The sequence below is a fragment of the Phodopus roborovskii genome, unplaced genomic scaffold (genome assembly GCF_943737965.1).
Source record: "Phodopus roborovskii unplaced genomic scaffold, PHOROB, whole genome shotgun sequence".
Taxonomy (NCBI): domain Eukaryota; kingdom Metazoa; phylum Chordata; class Mammalia; order Rodentia; family Cricetidae; genus Phodopus; species Phodopus roborovskii.
Window position 1 is genome coordinate 365,230 of NW_026126625.1, and position 21,564 is coordinate 386,793.

Below are 21,564 nucleotides of genomic sequence, written 5' to 3' on the forward strand. Positions count from 1 at the left end.
GTGAGGAAGGTGTTAAGATCTTCATATCCTGTGGAGAAACTGGGTCCCATAAGAACCACAGATCTTAGTTATGAAGAAATTGAGGGCTCAGGCAGGATGCTATTGAAAGATCCAGAGAAGACCAGGGATGCAGGCATCATTAACTGACTGGCCATGGAACCTTGAGAATATTGTGTAATCACTCACTGAGCCAGTTTCTTTATGAGTAAAAGGGGAATATTTACAGGGTGCAAATACAGTAACTTAAAATGTACCCCAATATTACCCAAATGACCATTGGCTTTCCTGCTCATTTCCAGCATTCTTTTTGTAAAATACTCTGTGTGTGTGTGTGCGTGCACATGCGTATCTGTGTGTATGATTACACGCACACACATACATGTGTATGTAGAAGCCAGAAGACAACTTCAGGTGTCATCCTTAGAAATGCCATCCATCTCCTTAAAGACAAGGTCTATCATATGCTAGAAATCCATAAATCACGCTAGGCTGGCTGCCTAGTGAACCCCAGGGTTCCTCTTGTCTTGCTTCCCCACTGTTGAGATTACAAGTATGCCTCACCATGCCTGGCATCTTTACAAGTGAGCCCCTCCCCAGCCTCACTTCCTATGTTGTCCCTATGGACAACCTCTGGCCAACATAACAATGAGTCTACTGATTTGAGCCAGGGCAAGGGCTGGTAATTATCTGCTGCGGTCAGCCCTCATGGAGTATCCTTATTCCTGCCTAGAGTTTCTGTGATGGCAAGGTAAGACTAGGAGAGGGATGGAATGATGCATTGTGGTCCCTTCTCAATGTGAATGTGAACATGTGCCTATAGCTAACAAGGGCTTCATAGATACACGTTGAGAGCACAGGTCACTTAGACACAGCTCTTGATCCATTTATAGAGAAAAACTACAAGACCTGTTTATCAAGCTGAGGCTTAGAAACAGCTAAATTTTCCATAGCTGAAATTTTACCACCTAGAATCTAGAGGCTGGGCCTCAGTGGGAACTCATGGGGAGGGAAAGAAGTGTACCAGCCACTACTGGTGGCAAGGGACACTCTTCCCAGTTTCTGGTGCCTTCAGTGTGTGAATATTGTAGTATACTTTCAGGAGAATTTCTAATGAAAAATAAACTGCTCATAATACAGACACTGTAAGCCCATATGTGAAACATGATGGGTTTTGTTCATATGCATATTATATATAATCGTCTTCCACGTTTAGTTTTAAATTCAATGGCTCATTTCACAAACACTTCTCACATTCTTAAGATTTCTCATTATTCCTTGAACTGCAGTTCCATAATTTAACTTGCTACTTCAATTCAGGTGTTTCTGCCATTATAGTTAACGTTGTAATAAAAAATCGGTCTGTATTGAGTTTTTTTTTTTTTTTTGTAGGGAGGTATTTTTCTTGAGATACATGGCCAGGAATGTAAGGGCCTGAATATTTTTATAGATCTTAACTTACGCTTGCATATTTCTTTATTTCTTTTCTGAATGGACTTTTCAATGTCACTAGTAAAGAGTAGTTGGGCTTGTTTGACCACAGCCTTCCAAAGCATTGTGTATGAATGTGCTGAGCTTTCTTCATGTAAGATGGCAATGCGCTCTTGTATGTATACTTAATGCCTCTGCATATTCATAAGACAATTGCTAATGACCATCCGGGTAGGACAGGTCCTTCCTATACATCTACATACAGGAGAGTTGCCAGCAAAGATGAGAAAATGTAGTAGGGAAGGCTCAAGGAAGCTGGGTAAAGCTGCTGGTACTGTGCAAGGAATCAATGTAGTTCCAAGCACCCCATTTCCATCCCCAGGCCTTGGGCTTGAACTGCCTTGCTTATGCATCTAATGAGGTGAGCCTTTCTGTGGAATATGTTCTTTCTTCTGGCTTAGGTGGATACTAGGGTATGGGTCCGTCCGTGTTCTAGGTACTGAGTTCAAATCAAGATTGCAATAGTATTGTGAATGATGAAACTTGCTCGGGATGTTGCTCAATGATTTACCTCAGAGGCACTTCAAGTTTCACAGAGACAGAGGGCTACAGAATTCTGGATGTCTCACTACAACCACTTACTCATACAAGAGCAATCGCCTATCTGCAGGCAGTGGACCCCTTGACATGCTTAACTAGAGTGGTTTGTACACATGACCTGGAAGGGACCAGAGCATGGCAGCAGGCAGGCAGGCAGGACAAGTGCTGCTATCTCTAGAACAGATTCAGAAATAAGTAAGGGGGACCATGTTGTATTCAAATCATATGGCTGACTGACAGAAGGACAAGGTATGTGTGTTCACTGGGGTATGAATGTGCATGTGTGTGGAGGTCAGAGGACAAGCTTGAATGTTGTTCCATGGGAGCTTCCCACCTTTAGTTTTGAGACATGGTTTTTTACTGGCTTAAAACTTCCCTGAGTAGGCTAGACTAACTGTCCTGCAAGCTTCTGGGGATCTGCCAATTTCTAGCTCTCATCTCACTATCATGGCGGTCATGGGCAAGCTCTACTACTTCTGTTTTATACGGGTTCTAGGGAATGAGCTCAGACCCATGCTTGTGAGGCAGGTGCCATTGCCAACTGAGCTGTCTCCCCAGCCCATGATTCTCATTTTACATCACCAACAATGCATCCTGATAAGATCAGTGTAGGATGCTTTCCAGTTTTGCCTTGAACTGCCTTCCTTATGCATCTAATGAGGCATGCCTTTAACTCCCAGGTTATTCCTGGGAGGCTGTGAAAGTGGCTTTCTACTGCTGCCCTATTGTTCTGTGAAGTCCTAACTGATGGGTGCCTCCTGATTGGTAACTCTTAGCCTAGAGAGGCTGTGTTCCTGTCTCACCTTGCTTGCAGGACTCACATGGCTCTGACACGGGAGCCCTGCAGATGTGGGCTAGGTGGAAGGACATAGACTAGGCTGACTCTCAATACTCGGGGCTCAGTGGGCAGCTTACCTGATGAGAATGATGACAGAAGGGGTTTGGGCCATGGCCCCGATCAAGCTGCACACACACATCACACAGAGGAAGGTTAGGAAGGCCTCTTGGCACCCAGGACTGGGACATTTTCCTGGAACCACGGTGGCATTCTCAGGGGGGACGGTGGTGAGGCATGCACAGCCTGTGAGGTTCTGAAAAGGAAGATTCGGCCATTTAAAATGGGAGTGTCTCTGGTTTCCACACCCAAGGCAATCCATCAGCTAAGCTGTCACAGCCTAATTATACATTCTATGGCATTCCATTAATTGGGCCTGAATAAACGAGTTAGCTCTTTAAGGAGGCTGCAAAAACACATGCAAATAAAGTAATATTTATGGGGAGGAGAGCTGGTTTCCCTGTCTCCTGCGTATTTCATTTCCACTCTTCAGAAGCCTTCAATAAGCTGCACTGTAGATAAATGTGTCCCCCCCCAATACAATTAGAGAGGAAATTGTGCTTCTACAATATGATAAAACATTGCCAAATTAACATCGTAATTACTTGCCAATTTGTCTTCCCTTTATGCAGTTATAATTACACCGAAGTGTATTAAAAGAAGTAAATCAGGTAGCCCACATATTGTTGCTGGTTCAGTGCCTGGCATGGCACTCAGAACAAAGGATGCATGCTGTCATGCATGGAACCATTGTTCCTGGGAGACCTCGATGGGAGGAAGCTGATGGAACACTTGCCCCAGTGGCCGGGGAAGCAAAGGGAGCTAACAGATTCCAGACAGCTGGCAGCAGCTCACAGGGAGTGAAGCAAGAGCCTGATGGGATACATTTATTAATATATGATCAGAGAGGAGTTCTATTTGATCTTCTGAGGGGCTCTGGATGCGCAGCCTCTGTTCCCAAGTAAGGTTTGCTCTAGTACTCTCCTGCAAGCTTGCTAGCTCGCTCCAGGAATTTCTGATCGCTGAGGGAGGAGCAGGGGCTGGAGGAGGCTGTTCAGAGTGCCAAGCCAATTAAGGTTCGATAATAATAGTGCAGAGGCCTTTAATGAATACAAAGCGAAAACAATCATAAATGATTCATTGCTTCCTTTGTGGAGCTGATTGGCTTTCTGAGCGCATGCCCAGCAGGTGAACATTCCTGAGGGGTCAGGCGAAGAAAGCCTCCGATTCTCCTCTTCTGCCCTCCCTTCCTCTCCTCTTCCTGCTCTCCCTTTCTGTCACCACAGGCTATTTTACAGATATGGGGATCTTTTCCAACATGAGATAGCTTCAGGGGTGTCCTAACCCTCTAAGAGTACCCTCACTGGGGCAGCCCTGCAGGGCTACGTGGGGCAGATGGGACCTGCTAGCTATATATTTTCTAAATGGTGTCCCCAGGGCAGACATCTGGGTGTTTAAGACAATCTCCAGGTGCTGAAGCCTGGTCCCCCCTACTCCTTGTCTCATACCAGGATTCTTTACCTGGCTTTCCCATATCTAACATAGACACCACATCCCTTTACTAGACCTCCTCTAGCTGAGCAGCTCCCCTTCTCCCCACATGGGCCCTCTGAGCCCTGACCTAAACTTGCCCCACAGAGGATATGGAAACTGTCAGTCAAGAGCATCCTGGGATAAGACTCTGTATTTTATACACTTTCCTGAGCATTTCCTTGCATAATGTCATTAAATGAGATCTAGATGACAGTTTTAGAATACATAGGTAGACAGCTTAGCCCCTGCCGTTACTAGGAAGCAGGGTTTCTCCCCAGGAGAAGTTCACCATGTCATTCCATCCTCCACCAAGAGAAGAGTGTATGGCATGGTCACTGAGGTCACAGGCAAACCTCTCCAGCTGCTGACACTCATTGCCCACACCTCATTGGCCCTGCTCTCATCTCATTCTGACTGGCTTCTCTCTCAACTAGTAGAAGTCAGATCTCACCAAGTTCCCCATTTGCATCCACATCCCTAGTCCATCATCTATTCTCCTCTCAGGGCTGCTCTGCTTGCTCCCTGTCTCCCATGCCTCTATTCTTTGGGTTCCCCTTTGCTTTTTCTGGCAATACCTTGTCTATCTTTCTTGGCATTGTCTCACCTTTCCCAAGCTAACATGCAGGAAAAACTCAGGGCTACATTTTCCTATCTGTTCATGATTTTCCTCAGCTTCATCCCTAGTCCATAGCCCCCTTTGATATATGTGATATGCCCCTTCCTGACACACAAGCACGTTGAGATATCACGCTGAATTTGTGCTGGCTTCTTGACGCACTTGCCCTTCGAAGGTTGGGAGCTGCTCACAGAGGTCCCTCACTAGCATGGATTGGAGCTGGGTAGGAAAGCACAGCATGGTGTGGAAGCCATTAGTCACAGATCAGAATATGCTACCCCAAAATATGCCTATTTGGCACAAGGACAATTTTGAGCTGTCCATTTGAAGATATTTACAGACACAGGGGAAGATGGGACAACATAGAAGCCACCAGTTTTTAAACAGAAATTTACAGTCAGTAGTTCCTTCAGATCCAAGAATATTGGGTTCCAAGGACTCTACAGATGCCTGAGTCCCAGATTAAAAAATGTTATACATCCTATACACCTCCTTCTGTATACATAAAACCAGATCTAGATGATTTTGTATCTAATACAATGTGGCACTATGGTCATAGTCATTACATTGCACTGCTTAGGGAATATGACATAAATTCTGTTTAAGTTGGGTGAAGACACAATTCTCCCTGATAATCTGCAGTTCATTGAAGCCACAAGTATGGAAATTTTGTGTATAAGGTCCTGATGTATAAAGGAAATATTGTATTTATACTTAATGAGACATAAAGTCTTGCTTTGTTGCTCAGATTGGCTCCAGATTCCTGGGCTCAAATGACCCTCCAGCCTTAGTCTCCTGAATAGCCAGGGCTACAGGTGCACACCACTGCCCTGGCTCAGAAATTTCCATCTGCAGAGGTGCCTCCTTTCTGTATAGGGAGGAAGCGATGGAGAATGTGCTAACTGGATCCCCAGAACAAATCCTTTGCTGAACATACTTTCCCTGGTCACCTCCCCATCACCATCTTTCCTGTATCCTTTGTTTAAGTCTGGATTGAAAGCTTGCCTCTGTGTGAGTCACTCATTTCCCTGGGCACCTCCCCTGTAACCTGAGGCATGTGCTATGAATACCCCTCTCTTTTCTATATGAACCTTGTTAGAGGCATTTATCCCAGCTAGGGGCCACAAAGGGCAGAAGCATTCATTTTCCTTCCACTGTGAAGTAAAAGAAGTCACTACCCTCGGAAGGCCATTGATTGGAAGGAGAGCTGGACACAAGTGAAGGGGCCAGAGACACAGGGCTCTCCTGGTACCCCTCCTGGGCACTCACTGGGCTACCCTGCTGACCAACAGCACCTCTGTGCTACTACTACTCGTGACCCAATTCCTCAGGTCTCTGTCTAGATTCTCCTTTCTGGTTCTGCAACAGAGTAAGCTCGGGATATGGCTTATGGATACAGATACTTGGATTTTGCCATCAATTCTAACTCTCCACAGAGTTAGTTCAATTTTCTATCATCTCATTTTCTCTAGAGTTTCACCCTTCATCTGCCCTGCTCAAATTTCTCTATCCAGTCCTTCTTCTTCCAAACACTGTATGGACTGTTTTCCTTATCAAATCCTGATGACACTTCCCTGTCCCAAATTCTTTTGCTTTACCATGTCTTACCTTAGTAACAATGACCAGCACCCTGGGAACCAGGTGATAATTTTGACACCATCTACCCTCATATTAAACTCTCTACCCAATTTAGTCTCATCTGTACTAGATGATTTGGCTCACACAGACACGCAGAAAATGTCTGAATGCATACATAAGTCCTAGTATCTCCCATCTCTCAAAAGGATCTAAACCCTGTCCTGGGTGTAGTTACTCATTGACCACTGCAGTAGCTTGACTGGGAAAACATCTGTGACTGGGCTTGTGACTGAGGGCTTTAGACTCACAGGGACTTAGAATGATAACATATAAATGGAGGACAGTCCCTGTTATGCTGTCTGACTGAATGCTCCATGAACTAAATGCTGGCTTGCATGGCTTCTCAAGAAACACATTGAGATGTGTTGGGGTACTGCAACTCAGTGATTAAGCCAGAGCACTTTGAATTAAGCCATGTGACTAATCACCCTTGTTTGGCGTATCACTCATCTGTCTGTGTCTATCTGCCCTTCATTTGGATTTATACCTAAGCTATAATCCATTACATTACATTTGCCAAAAACTGAGGTCACTGCAGAGATAGCGCAGTTGAAAAGTGCTTGGTGCTCAAATATGAGGACCTAGATTAAATATATATGTAAACACACACACACACACACACAGACACACGTAAAAGATGTGTATGTGTTTTGCCTCCATGTATGTATGTGTACCATGTGTGTACAGTGTCCATGGTGGCCAGATCTAGAGTTACAGATAGTTGTGAGTCATCATATGGGTGCTAGGAACTGAACTTAGGTCTTCTGCAAGATCAATAAGTGTTCCTAAGCTCTGAGCCATCTCTCCAACCCCAAGGGCCAGGATTTGTTTTCAACACCGATGTATTAAACTGGTGGCAAATGACTGTAATCCCAACACTGTGGTGACAGAACAGGTGGATCCCTGGGGCTTTGGGGCTAGCCAGCAGGCTGAACAGACAAATCCTATGTCCTAATGAGAGATCTCCAAGTGTCTCTAAGGCAATGAGACGAATGAGGTGTGTGATTGTAGAGCCCCGTGTAGGTATAGACAAGTTTCCAGGCGGTAGAAGAGAGACCCAGAACTTAAGGAGCTGGAAGGAGTGTGGGTGCCCCGGGCTGTTAGGATTTTCACCAAGAAAGTGCAGTTGGGGACCTGTGTGGCTTCCCCTTTCCTAGGGCGCACACGTGAGACAGATGATTTTAACAGTGGGGCTTTATTCTATAATCTCAAAGACAGGAAACTGGGGACATCCCTTCTGCTGGTATTAATAGCTCCCCAAACCTGAGATACTCAGAGCAGTGGGAATTCTGGGTAGACAGAGAGGTTGAATATGAGAAGAGGTTCACTTCAGTTTAATAAAGGAGGGTGAATGCACATTCTCCCCTCCAGTGGACTGTGAAGATGCTCTGGAACATTCTGAAGACTGAATGGCAGGTGTCTAGAGCTTTCTCTCACAGGTCCTGCAATGGTTAAGTAGTAAGAAGGTGTACCCTATTCCCAGTTCATTCATGGTTTCCAAATTGGCTAGGGACCAATTTCTCCTTTCCTCACTCACTCCTTCTCACCCTCCCTCCCTCCCTCATTCCCTGAGTCTTTCAAGCACCCCACATTAGTCTTAGACTCACTATGTGTTTCTTCTTCCCAAGTCTTGGATTACAGGTGTAAGCTCCTTTCTAAGGGGGATTGGGTTTAACCCTATTTCAAGGCAATGTCTTCCCACTGTATGATTTTTTTTCTGGGAAGGAATGTAGTCCCTACTGCCCCAAGAGAGTTAAATTCTCTGTCTTCAGTGTGAGGTATCAGGATCTAGCTTTCCTTGCCATCCTTCATGTTGACAAGGAGGGCCACCATGCTCACAGAACAGTCCCAAAAAGCGTGTTGAACAAGATGGCAGAAGGGAGCTGGTTTGCAAATTTTACAAGAACTTGTCCAGCAGATAGGCTTGCCTAGGCCCAAAGGGACAGATGAATAACATGAACCAACTGTGGCTTACAAGAGTTGATGGCTATGTAAATAGTTAACTATTTATGGTTTTGTAGACTCTATCAGGTCAACATGGTAGAAGACCTTCTGTGAAAAATTACTTTTTTGGTATGAAGTAAAGAGGCCAAACATAAACCCTTAACTGTAAATCTAAAACATAGGAACAAAGTGGGATCTTCTAGGCACATTGAAATTTTATAAGAACATATGAAATACAAAATACCCCAAACCAAATTGTTTTGAGCAGTGACATGACTCCCTGAGTTATGCCATTCACTTGGTTTCATGGGACTAGCTGCAACCTAAATGCAGTACATTCAGCATCTCCAAGCCCTTCAAGCCCTCTTAACCCTTGCAGCTGTCTCTTCTCTCTCTTCTCTCTCTCTCTCTCTCTCTCTCTCTCTCTCTCATATAACTGTATACATGAGTGCATGCAGAAGTCAAAAGAGGACACCAAGTTTCCTACTCCATCACTCTCAGACTTAAGACCTTCACACAGAGCCTCTCACTGCAGCTAAAACTTGTTGCTTTTGCTAGCCTGGCAGGCCAGTGAACATTGTGGGTTCTTGTGTCTCTGCCTGCCCTGGCATTAGGGGTTACAGACATGTGAAATGCTTGGCTGTTTTGACTTCAGCTCAGGGCATTCAAATTAGGTGTCCATGCTTATCTTCTTCATTGTGCCATTTCCCCAACCCAGGAAGCATCTCTCTTGATCAAATTTGATTAATATCTCACGATATATGTGTAAAGACTGTAAAACCTGTAAGAACTCTAACCCTGAATTACCATACAGGGATTTCAGATAAGGAGCACTCCACCACACACCTGTGTCTATAACGGGCATGGCCTATTGGCAGGCTGAGAAGTGAGTGAAGAGAGGATGGAGGAGGAATAACTCTCATGCTATGTTTTTTTACTTGATGCAGTAGCCCCGTCTGCAAGTTGCTTCTTGATTCCACACATCCCAACCAATTTCAAATGAGAGCTGTTTCTATCCAATGCAAGAAGGCAGGATCACAATAAAAACGGAGACCATAAATGCAAAACACTTATCCCTGGGTCTTAGAGATATGTATTTTTTTTAACTGATGAAGGAAAAGGCAAACACACTATTTTGACAGCTCATCCTACAAGAACAAGACACTCATCGGCATGCTTTACAACTCTTGGCAAATGAAGTTGCTTCTGCTTTGTTCCTCCCATCACTCAGTACTGATGGGTCAGTTCTTATGAATGGAACAGAAGGAATGGATTCCCAGGGTGGCAGATTACTTTTGTAAGGGTGTGGTGTGGGAGGGATGATGTGTTTGGTGGAAAAGCCTTACAGTAAAACCTGAGAGGGACAAGGCTAGCCTCGTGACTCTGGAAGCATTAAAATACCAGGAAGTGATGACTGCTCCCTAATTTGTGGTCCAGAAGGGATTTTCCAGCCTAAGTGTCAACATAAGCCAGGCTTCCTCCTGATTCTGTGTGGGAGATCTTCATTTTTTTTTAAAAAAATATTAATGTAGTAATTATTACTATTTTAAGTAATAATGAGGTGGTATGGTGTCAAGTACAAAAAAAGCAGTATGAAGCTGTGTGAAAAGCTTCAGTGAATCCTGAGGGAATCTAGACATAGGAAGATGCTGTCATTCTCGGAGAAATGTCCCTGTCTACCCTGGGCCATGTCATCAGTCCATTGTCTCTTCATTATTAGGATGCCGAGGACAAAACCTAAGCTGGTATTTCCAGACACATACCTCATTCCTCATTATGAAGAACCCTAGTGACCTCCTACTAGCTCCTGCAGAGATTATCTGGGGGGAAAATGCAGGAAGAAAGATACGGCTCCCTCCTTTCCTTGTAAGATTACCAACTAAAAGATAATGGTCAGAAGGAAAGATGCCAAGGAGAAGGCAAGACCCTGTCTACCTACAACCTCACATGTAGCACCAGGGGTGGGGCTTGTCTCAACAGAGCTGACTTCCCTCCTTCTGGGGAGAAGCCAAGGGGCTGCTCATTGGAGAGCAGGAAGGTCCACTATGGATCTATCCCCACATGTGGGACATAGAGGACACAGCACGGAAAGGGGAGAATGTGACTGTAGGTTCAAGTGCACCCCAGACCCTGTGTTTCTCCTTCCTGTGCTCTCTCTCCAAATGGCAAATCCTGTCATATTGGTTCAAACATCTAAACACATTTATTATTACATTATTATTATGTAGCACTCAACCCTTGTGCAAGTTAGGCAAGCACTTTCTTACTGATCTATATCCCTAGTATATCCCTAGGACACCTATGCAGGGATGTCTTTCAAGGCTTTCCCACCAGCCAAATGTCTGCTCACCCACAGGACAAAGGCCTGCCCTGGATAAATGCCCACTGACTCTTTCTAAATAGTCTCCCAAAGAGCAAATTCCTACCCTAGGGGATATAACATCACAAGGCCACTAAGTAATCTATCTAACCACTCCCTTATATTTAAATATATTTCTATTTAACCCCTCTTTAATACTGGAGTTTAAAAATAAAGCTTTTCCTTATTAAAAAAGCAATAGGTGATCATTTGTGACAGTTCCAAAATATGCAGAAAATCTGAAAGTAATTAACAAAACCAATTTTCTTAATTTGCAATGTGAGGTAGCTGTCTATGGATATAAGGAATGGCTTATATATTTATCCAGCTTTTTCTTTGTGTTTACATGTGCACATGTATGTTTAAGTCAACACTGACGGTCTTCCTCAGTCAGCTCAGCTTTATTCATGGTTTTGTGACAGGGTCTCTCACTGAATGTGTAAGCTCACCGATTTGGTTCCTCAGTGACCCTCTTGTCCCTGTCCTCGCTTGCCTAGCACTGTGACTGTAGCCACACACTGCCACGCTCTGCTGTGTACATGGGTCCTGGGATATAGAACTCAATCATGACAGCATGACAAAGACGTTTACAGACTCAACTTTGTCCCTAGTCTTCCAATCTCTCATTCTTAAAATTATTTCTTTTGTGAGGTTATAATGAAATTCCATCATTCCCTCCTTCCTTCCCTCCAAGCCTTCTCATAAACCCCTCCTTTCTCTCTTTCAAATTTGTGGCTTATTTTCTCATTAGTTGTTGTTACTTACATATGTGATTAGGATTGACTTTTATTTACTTACATTTATATTTATTAAAATTTTAATGTTTCCCCCTCAACTCCTCCCAGAAGTTCCTCGACTGCCTGCCCACCCAACTTTATGTTGTTTTCCTCTCTCTCTCTCTTTTAAACAACCTCCACCACAAAACACAAAAATGAGAATCAGAGCAAACAACCAGAACAAAAAAAAAAAAAAGCCACATATATTTTTCCATTTCTTTACTGGAGGGTTTGATGTGTTCTTTTCACTTAACGCAACTGTAAAGCTGGACTGAATATTGCTTTTTGTTACTTTCTTCTAGAAAACACCTTAGTGCATTTTATGGCAAACATAGGCCCTAGACTTGATTCATCTTTGCATCTTCGATGAGTAGCACAGGGCCTGAGATATAGTGAATGTCACAGCTGATAAAATTCTAGCAGGACTTTGTTTGTTTCCAAGGTCCTTATCATATGCTGTTACTAGGTTGAACAAAGATTGTTAAATCAGTGTTGGGAATCTGGACCATGTTATAAAAGAGGCTTTCCCAGTAACTCAAGTCTTTTTGATCAGACAGGGAAATATACTCAGAAGAAAAAGTGGCTGAGGCATGAGGGTGGCTATTGGTGAGGACTGTGACTACAGAGAGAACAATGAAGGACAAGTTAGGCCTTAGCTGCAGCTACCCACTACCTTTCATGGCTGCAGGACCCCTTTGGCTATCTTTCAGCATTCTCACAGAGGCTCAGTCTAGATCCACATTTAAAACCACCAAGATAAATGCTCAGTTTAATATTGGCTAAACCACCGGAGATGGGTCCTTAGGGTGTGCAAGCCTAATTAGCATGAAACACCTACATGGGTTGCACATGATGACAGGACACTTCCCACACCCCATCAGGCATGTGAAGAAGAGAGTGCAATAGCTCAGAGGCTGGGCATCCCTGCACAGGCCTCACTTCTTCTAGGGCTATAGTGTCCTCAGGGACGCTTGACCATGTCTAAGGACATCTATTGTGGCCATGTAAAGTTGGAGGCTGTTGGATAAAGATTGAGAATATGGTTAAATATCTGTGATGTGGTACACAGGACAGCTTCTAGGGAGAAATAACTATGTACCTCAAAATATCAAGGCCAAGATGGGGAAACTGTGGTTTCCAAACCTGGTTACATACTAGGAACACTCCAGAGGCTTAAAAATCACATTCCAAAAATAAGAAGGAAGAGTGGGGCTCAGACCCTCTGTTGTAAAAGTCCCCAGGGCTGCATTGGGACCTGTAAGGTAGAATAGCCAGATCCCAGCATGCCCCATGGTGGAGTCACTCTCCTTGCTCAGAACCCATTTTGTGCTTTGTTTGAAGAGCACTCAACAAATATTTTGTAACCTGGATGGGGGTGGATCAGCCATCTGTCATTTATACCCTACAAACTGCTGCGCTTGGCTTATATTGACTTTTAACCTATTGGAGGCTAATAAAAGCTGTTTTTCCCTCAAGTCAATTATTCAGGCCATTGGATGGGTATAACTTCCGGCATACAAACATGCTTTCTGCTTGAATAATTACTTCTGAAAGTGAAAGGTATGCAAACAGTCTGCACAATATATTCACACCAAAGGAGGCCGATAAAATTAACTCCATCTTTTTGTCATCCCTCCTCACCACAGGCAATGACAAGATTTAGAAATGGAACAGCAAACTCAGGCTAGAAACTTCCACTGTTATCACTTCAGAGATAAAAGAAGAAAATCAAAAACAAACAAACAAACAAACAAACAAAAATCTCAACTAAGACCATAAAGATAGGAATAGCTGATGCTGACTGGGTTTCATTAGCATCTCAGTGATCTGATTGGTTCACTTGTTTGCATCTAATGCAGGTCTGGGGTAGACTTTTCATGGGTCCTGTGTGTTTGTGTGTGTGTGTATACACACATATTGACAATACTTGAATAAAAATAAGGGTGTACCTTGAAATTAGAGCTATCCTATCTATCTGCTTGCCAGCTGCTGCCCAGGAGTGTTCCCCACTGCCCACTGGATTCATCTGTTTTAGGTCACACAGGAGCATGAAGGGACATTTGGGAAGCCTGGGCCTTCATCCAGAGCTCTATCTGTCATTGTTGGGGGAGAGGGCAAAGGTCTACCGCATAGCACCATCCCTGAAACCTGGTGAGGGACTGAGATCCTGAAGTAAGAGTCATTGGCACAGATAAGCTATAGATCTTGTAGATGAGAATAGGTGTGGTGGCATTTGGAAGGGCACGCACATGGTCTTGAAATAGTGCTGTGGTAGGAGACAGCTCTGTAGGAGCAGGGAAAGTACAAAGAGAGCTGGGCCCTAGTGGGTAGGCAAGACAGAGTCCACATACAGGGGAGACTATTCTATATATCAGGAATGACATGTACAAAGGTCCAGGGGCAAAGGACAACTTGGCTGTCAGTAGACTTGCACTTAACAAGTGGCTGGTTAGGAGACAGGAAGAGAAGAGAGGTTGAGGCTGGAGAGGTAGCCAGGGCAGGCATGAAAGCTAAATGTATTGAGTGTGAGCAGTATGAATGGAGATGCTGTTTTGTGTAGGAAAAAAAAAAAAAAAAAAAAAAAAAAGGATGACACCCTGAAAATGAGAAGCAGGGTGCAGAGAAAAATTCTGGGTTTGGCTCAGAGGATCCCAGAATTCCACCACATCCTACTGTCTCACCCTGGTGAGTTAACACAGGTTTGTATGGAATAGTCATACACAGCCCTACACAGGCATTCATCAGGCAGAGATACAGACAGGACAGAAGGGCCCAGGAAACTGACAGGGAAGGGCTGAGCCCACATCGAGACAGCCTGCTCTCTAGAGACAGGGCAAGAAGCCATGGAAAATAGGAGAGGCAAGAGGGAAATCCTTCACATGGGGAAGACTTGTACTATCTGGAGACCAGAAGGGACAAAAGTGAAAGGAGAAGAGGGAGGGAAGGAGGAAGGGAGAGCAGGAATATAAGCCTTTCTTTGGCGTTTCTTCACAGAGATTTTAAAGACTCACATTGCTTTTTGCTCAGTTTTAGATAGCATCCTGAGGCCTGTTGTCGCAAGCCACAAGTGAAAGCCAGGGAGGCCCATCACCCTGCCTGAACCAGTGGGCAAGGAATGGAACCCCATGGTCATCCCAGTAGGCACGGTGAGACTCCAAGTCACAGAGTGGAGAGTAGGTGTCAGGGCAACGAGTGTCATGTTCTAAACTCATCCTTAACCTGCTGTCCTAGAATGACTCTCCCCCACTAGAATGACCACCCCCCAGCTTCAGCAGTCACAAGTGAACACATGGCTTGAATAGGCTGTTACTCAACAAACCTCTTAAGCATGCAAGATCAGAGGAAATTGCAGATTATTTAGGTTTGGGTCAGTGTGCCCCTAGAATAAAAGGCGTGTTGGGTCTCAGGACAAGGCTATGCAGAGTCACTTAAGGGTTCATCATAGGACAGCGGCTGAGGCTGTTAGCAGAACTTTGTGGATATTAAAAATGTCAATGAACTTGTTTTTATGAGAAAAAATAGCTCGTGTCTTTATTTGAACCACTCTCCAGGTCCCAACCCCCTTTTAATATTTACTTCTACTCACATAAAGAAATTGCTTCATCATCTGGTTTATAAAACTGGGTCTGCCCAGCCCCCAATCGGCAGTGATTTATTTTTCTTTATAGGAAATATTAATAACTGGCCAGGAATCTGAATCTTAAAATCATACAAAAATGAAGTCCTTGAAAATGAAAACAAATGATTCATTCCTCCCCTCCCCGCTTTCAGGGAACTGCTGCTCTTTAAGATATTGGAGGCAAGGCAAGGAGGGAAGAAATGACTTCAATTAGTTCCCTGGAAGCAGCCCCCTGGCAGGTATCTTTTCCTTCCCATCTGTGCACTCTCTGAGAAATTACAGCATACTTCTGGGGTAACAGTGTCCCTTACAGGCAGCCACTTCTAGCAGATTACTACAGCAAAAGAAACAAATACATCCAGGAAGGAACAGGATTCTGGAGACTCAGAGGCAAGAACTCCAAAAGAAGAAACAAGGAATCATTTCAGAGTAGCAGTTATTGGAATAGGGTATTGAGGGGTGAATAGGAGTTGTCCAATTGGAGCAAGAGGAGGCTAAACAGCCATCTAGAGTAGTGGTTCTCAACCTTCCTGATACTGCAACTCTTTAATACAGTTCTCATGTTGTGATCCTCAACCATAAAATTATTTTTGTTGCTACTTCATAACTGTAGTTTGGGTAGTGTGTTATGAATTTGTAATGTAAACAACTGTGTTTTCCAAGGATGATCCTCATGAAAGGGCCTTTTAATCCCCAGAGGGGTCACGAGCTACAGACTGAGAACCAGGAAAGGAGACAGCTGGAGATGTGCGTTGCAGATACATGTGAACCAGGCTCAGAGCCCTACAGGGCAGGGCATGGAAAAGTCATCTGGAGCATCAAGGAAATCCTTAGAAGGGGGCTGCCCTGGAGACAGGCTAGGTCACTACTGCACAGGTCCAAACAAGAGAAGGCACTGAGCAGGGAGGAATGACGCTGAGCTCCAGTCGGTCTCCTGCTTTCCCTGTATTTCCCATGACTGCTTAATTTTGGGGCAGGCTACTCACCACTGCACACAGCTTATTTCCTGGCCACCTTTTTTTGAGTACCTTGTGTCACGGCCCTCTTTCCAGCTGCATATACATAGTTCCCTTTGACGTTTATTTCCAGTATCTCACTCCGGGAAGTGTCTTAGAAGCTCATTTGATTTAGCAAAGGTCTGAGGAACTGCCTTGTCCTCTTATCATCCTCCTGGAGGCTTCTTTGTTAGATTGGGGCAAAGAAACAGCCGCAGCAACAAAGTGAAAAGGGACAAGCCTGGACTCCGGACCTTGAGCAGCCATGGCTGCTGGAATCCTAACCCTCTCCCCTGCAACCCGAGGTTTCAATTACCGTGCTATTGCAGCCAGCGAAGCAGGCTGACAGGTAGGTGATGCCATCCACCCCACACACTGGGGTGAAGGAGTCTGTCCGGCATTCACAGTTGTTGTTGCATGGAGAGTAGGGGTCAAGGGCGGAGCTACGTGCTGAGCTGGAAAAGAAGAGTTAAGAGTGTTAGAAGCTGGGATTGACTAGGACTGCTGATAGCATTCTGCTGTGGTGGGCTCTGTGGTGTGCTTACTCAGTGTGCTTCCCTGGTCTGCTCATCCTTTCCCTCTTCATTTTTCCTGTGTTAGTCCTGGCTATCCTGCTAGGAGCCCACACTGCTGTACCGCTTTCGGTCTTCTATCAAACGGGAGGAGGAAGACTGTTTGTAATCTGTAATAATGTGTCCTTTGAACTTATGGCAGATGGGGCTTAGCTTAGGTCAGTCACTCAGGACACTTTTATAGTTGTCTGCAGTCTGCTCTAACCCATAATTCCTCCTGCACTGCTGGATGCCCCACATACCCGCCTGTTTCTCCCTCTCCTGCATATAGAATGCCCAGCTTGGCTCCAACAGCCATCCTCTGATTGGTTCATTATTCCAAGATACATAATGGATGCTAGGGTGTTTTATACTTGCCTATGCATTACAAAGATGCAGCTACTAACAAACTGGGAAGACACAGGGGGATCCAGTTTGCATCCCCAGAAGAAGGAAGTGACTTCTGCACCCCTATTTTTCTGCTGTCTTAAGGCTCAAGGTACTTCCTGATAACATGGGTGAGACAGGGACCCCTGGCTGTTGAAGGAACACTATGAATCATTTTGTTTGTTCCCGCTATAACCCCATAAGCTTTACCAAAAGGGAAACTGAGGCTGGACCAGCCAATCATTTGTTTAAATGTATGTAGTGCCTGAGTGTTGAGAATGAGTTAGATCTGGGTAGTGTGATCACGGGGGCCTTGAACTTTTTATTTCTTTTTCATTTTTACAGTATATATTTCATTACACCGTGACCCTGTGCATGTGATTCTAATCACTGTAGTTTACTGCTTGCAAGCTGAGCAGTCCACAGTGAGGGCTGCTATTCAGAGCCAAATGCAAGCCAGGTTGGGTTCTTATGTGTGAGAGGAACCGGGGGCTGCTTGAAATGCACCCGGGTCTGAGAGAAGTGAGCAGCTGCCTCCTCCTGCTCTTCCTGCTCACTCTTAAGGGGTGGCAGATATGCCCCAGTTCTATCCAGTCTCCAGGCTCTTCATTGCAGTCTAGAGCCCTGCCTGGAGTAGGGGTCTGACTGTGTAACCTGCAACACAGTCATGGTGTAGCATGTCTGGGCTAGACTCCACAGCTCAGGGTGGTCTTAGAGTCCCATAAGGCAAGGAGACACTGGACATAGTGATAATACATTCCCTTAATTTATTTGAAGAACAATCACTATGGGAACTGTGGTCCATAGTCCTGGGATAATAACCAGGGACTAAGGAAAGAGATCCCATAGCAACTGGCTGGCCCTGCTCCCCCTGCCGTTCTCCACCACTTAAGCATGCTCACCAAGGGCTGGACTTATTAATGTCTATGTGCGCTGGATGGCAGCTCTGGACTCATGTAGGAATTATTGAAATTGATTCTTTTACTTGAAGCTGAATTTTGAAATAATGTTTATTTTTATTTTCTATCATCTATCTTCACATCATTCCTGAAGTCAAATGTCAGAAAGAGCATGTAGGCTGGAGAATGAGTGCCTACCTTGCTCTCGGGCTGCCTTGCCATGGTGGAAAAAGGTCAACCCTCAGAGGACAGGCAAGTCTTGCAACTGCAAAAAAGCTAAGGCCTCCTGGGTTTCTCTGCTAAGGGTCATTAGCAACCAAGCTGGCTCTATTATCCTGCAGCAGAGAGTCCTGAGGTCTCTGGACAGGGCTGATCTAGTTCTATGAAACACAGTGAAGGTGGTCCTGGTATCCCTAGGCAGGGCTGAGCTAAGAGTTTAGGTACTTACTTGTTTCCATAGGGAACAGTGACACCAGCCACGGGACCCGTGTCACAGCCAAGGAAGAGGAAGGAGACGTAGCAGGCCGTGGACACTAGGTTGACCAGCATGGCCATCCGAATGGCCCCCAGAGCAGACAGGCTGAGCTTCTTCACCAAAAGACCACCCAGGAAGATGCCAAGGCAGGCACAGGGGATTGCCGTCATCCCTGAAGGAGCAGAACAGTGGGGTGTGAATAGCAGAAGAGAGGCTGGTGGATGCCAAGGGCCCTGCAACTTCATGTGACTCCAACGTCTTCATGAAGAGCCTTATTTCTGTCCCATAAATCTCAGTCACTGTGAGCCAAAGTACACACAGCTTGCACACCATCTAAGAGGATGTATGTGCATGGGCTTAGGTGGGTCCAACTAAGAGTTGAATTCAGAAAGCTGGGGACCAATGTGGGATTAAATATTGAGGAGCAACAGTGTGGTCTCTGTGTTAGTATTTCTTCTTTTCTTTTTGGTGTTTGGTGTTATCCTGTAGACCAGGCTAGCTTCAAACATTTGGCAATCCTCCTACCTCAGCTAGCTACCCCTGTTGGAATTAAGGGCAGATCCTACCAAGTTCAATTTGCTATGAATTATATGTATGCATGTTTGTATGATTGTGCACATATGTGCCTGTGTTATGTAGATGCCAGAGGACAACCTTGGGTGTCATTTCCCAGGCACCTGCTTTTGAGATGCCATCTCTCTCTTTGGCTTTTTCCTCCCTGTGTTTGGTTTCTAAGTGTGGTACTCGGATCCTTAATCACCTTGCCACATGAGCATCTCTGTGCATATTTGCAGTGGCCAGGAAAGGGGACTTAAGACCATTGGAGAGTTTCAGGCTGGGGAAATGGTTGGGTAGATAAAGTGACATGTAAGAATGATGAGCAGAGTCCAGATCCTTAGAAGCCACATAAATGCCAAGCAGGCCTGGTGGTCCACCTGTAATCTCAGCATGCAGGAGGCAGAGACAAGATCCTGGGGATGAGCCACTTGGCTAGACTAGTGAAGACTGGCAAAGCTCCAAGCTCAACAAGAGACTCTGCCTCAAAAGATGAAGTGGGAAGTAACTGAGGACATTGGCATCAACTTCATGCCTATATACACATTCCCATACACAATGTGTATACACACCATACACACACTCAAACTTACTTACACAAACACACACACACACACACACACACACACACACACACACACACACACACACAGAGAGAGAATTTTCTCTTCCTCTTCTAATGAGGCAAGGATGGTTCATAGGCTCCAAGGCCTTTTAAGCCAAAGGCTGCAGGGCTCACACGTCTGTGGAGGACACTATTTAGCCAGTTCTGCCACGGCTCAGGAAGCAGTGTCAATCAAATCACTTGCAGCACTTGATGAATAATTGGGGGAGTATACAGTCTCTCTCACATACACAGAGCTATCTCCAAGGCAGCAGGCCTGAAACCTGTTCCCTGGGATCCTCAGAAACCCAGGGCACTGTGAGAGAACCAAAGGAAGCTGCTGTCCCAATTTCCTCTGACTCATTTCATCTACGACTTGGCTTTAAATTACTAAGTGTCATTTATCTACCATGTAGATTATGCATGGCCAATTTTCCAGTCTAGGCTGTCTCCTCCCTGCCAATCAACTGACCCTCAGGTCAATCGACTACATCAACCAGCTGGTATGTGCTGAGGGAATGCAAATTAAGTTTTCATATTAGAGTAAAAAAATATAATCAGAAAGGCTTAGCTTGCCAAGACACTATCCTGGCCATGCTTAAAACAGACTTGTGTGTCACTAGCTACCTCTGACATCTGAGCTTGGTTTCCAGGCTTTGGTATGAGTATGGACATCATGACCTTGTCCCCAGCCCATGCCATTGGTCACTCCAACACCACCCACTTTTCACACTTTCTTTCCCTGGAAAAGTCTCAGTGCCCAGGGTGCTGCTGTCTTTGAGTATACGTTGGTTCTATTCCTAAGACACACCTGTCCACCTTTCCTTGGCTGGTCTTCCCCTCAGATGACATGGAAAAGGGATTTAAGATCATCTGAAGATCTGGGGCAGGGGGCATGGCTCAGTGGATAAAATACCTGTGATACAGTTGAGAGGACCCTAGGTGGGATCTCAGAAGCCAGGTTAAAACTGTGTAGGTGGTTGCACAGCTGTCCAGCTGGCCTAGCTCACACTGGGAAGCCCTGGGTTCGGTACCCATCTTCTGTTATCTTCAGCCCGTTTCCATGGCTTCTCCCTGCCATCTAAAGCTGTCACATTTATTTTTGCCCATCCTGTTTTCTTGCTCTCTTCTTCTACCAGCATCAAGTTTCTAGCAAGAAGGGTACCCCTTTGGGTCCTATTCAGTCCAGCCCAAATCCTAGTGCCTAATACAGTACCCTGAGCCGGATGGCATTCAGGCATCCCTTTGAGAATGAATGAATCTGTGAGCAGATTGGGTCTGTGTGAATAAGCCTTGGTGACAACATGCCCATTCCCAGAGAGCATCCTGGGCTTTCTTTCATTTTCTAGTTGAGACAGTGGGGGTTTCACCTGGTGATGATGGTAACCATGACAACAACAGGCTTTCAGCACCTTTTCTCCCAGTCACTATTAGCTTCCCCTTCCCTTCTTCCATGATGTGTGGACATGTCCTTAACACCCCTGGCCGTTGTCAGAACTTCTTAGGACCAAAACTTCATCCTCATTAGATTAACTTATGCAGATTGAGCCCTTTTAATCTATACTCATAAATCAATGTCATCGGCCCCAGGATTGTCTACACTGCTCTTCTCTGAACTCTGACCCATTTGCTGATGACTTTGTGGGTGGCCCAGAACCTTGCATGCATAGATTGGGATAACTGCATGCACACCATCTTCCAGGAGTACAGGAGCTATTCTGAGAGCATCTCCCTACATTAGTCTCTCCTA

The 21,564-nt window shown here is 45.1% G+C and overlaps 1 protein-coding gene across 2 annotated transcripts in view; it reads right to left on the minus strand.

The window, feature by feature from the left end:
• The window catches only part of Slco3a1 (solute carrier organic anion transporter family member 3A1), a 272,508-nt gene that overhangs the window by 22,941 nt on the left and 228,003 nt on the right, over positions 1–21,564 (minus strand). For both annotated transcript variants that reach the window (XM_051206637.1, XM_051206636.1), the window contains exons 6-8: positions 18,629–18,827; positions 16,660–16,798; positions 2,944–3,119 (exon numbers count right to left, since the gene is read on the minus strand). In XM_051206637.1, the coding sequence (XP_051062594.1) occupies positions 2,944–3,119; positions 16,660–16,798; positions 18,629–18,827 (514 nt within the window). The remainder of the gene's footprint in view (positions 1–2,943; positions 3,120–16,659; positions 16,799–18,628; positions 18,828–21,564) is intronic.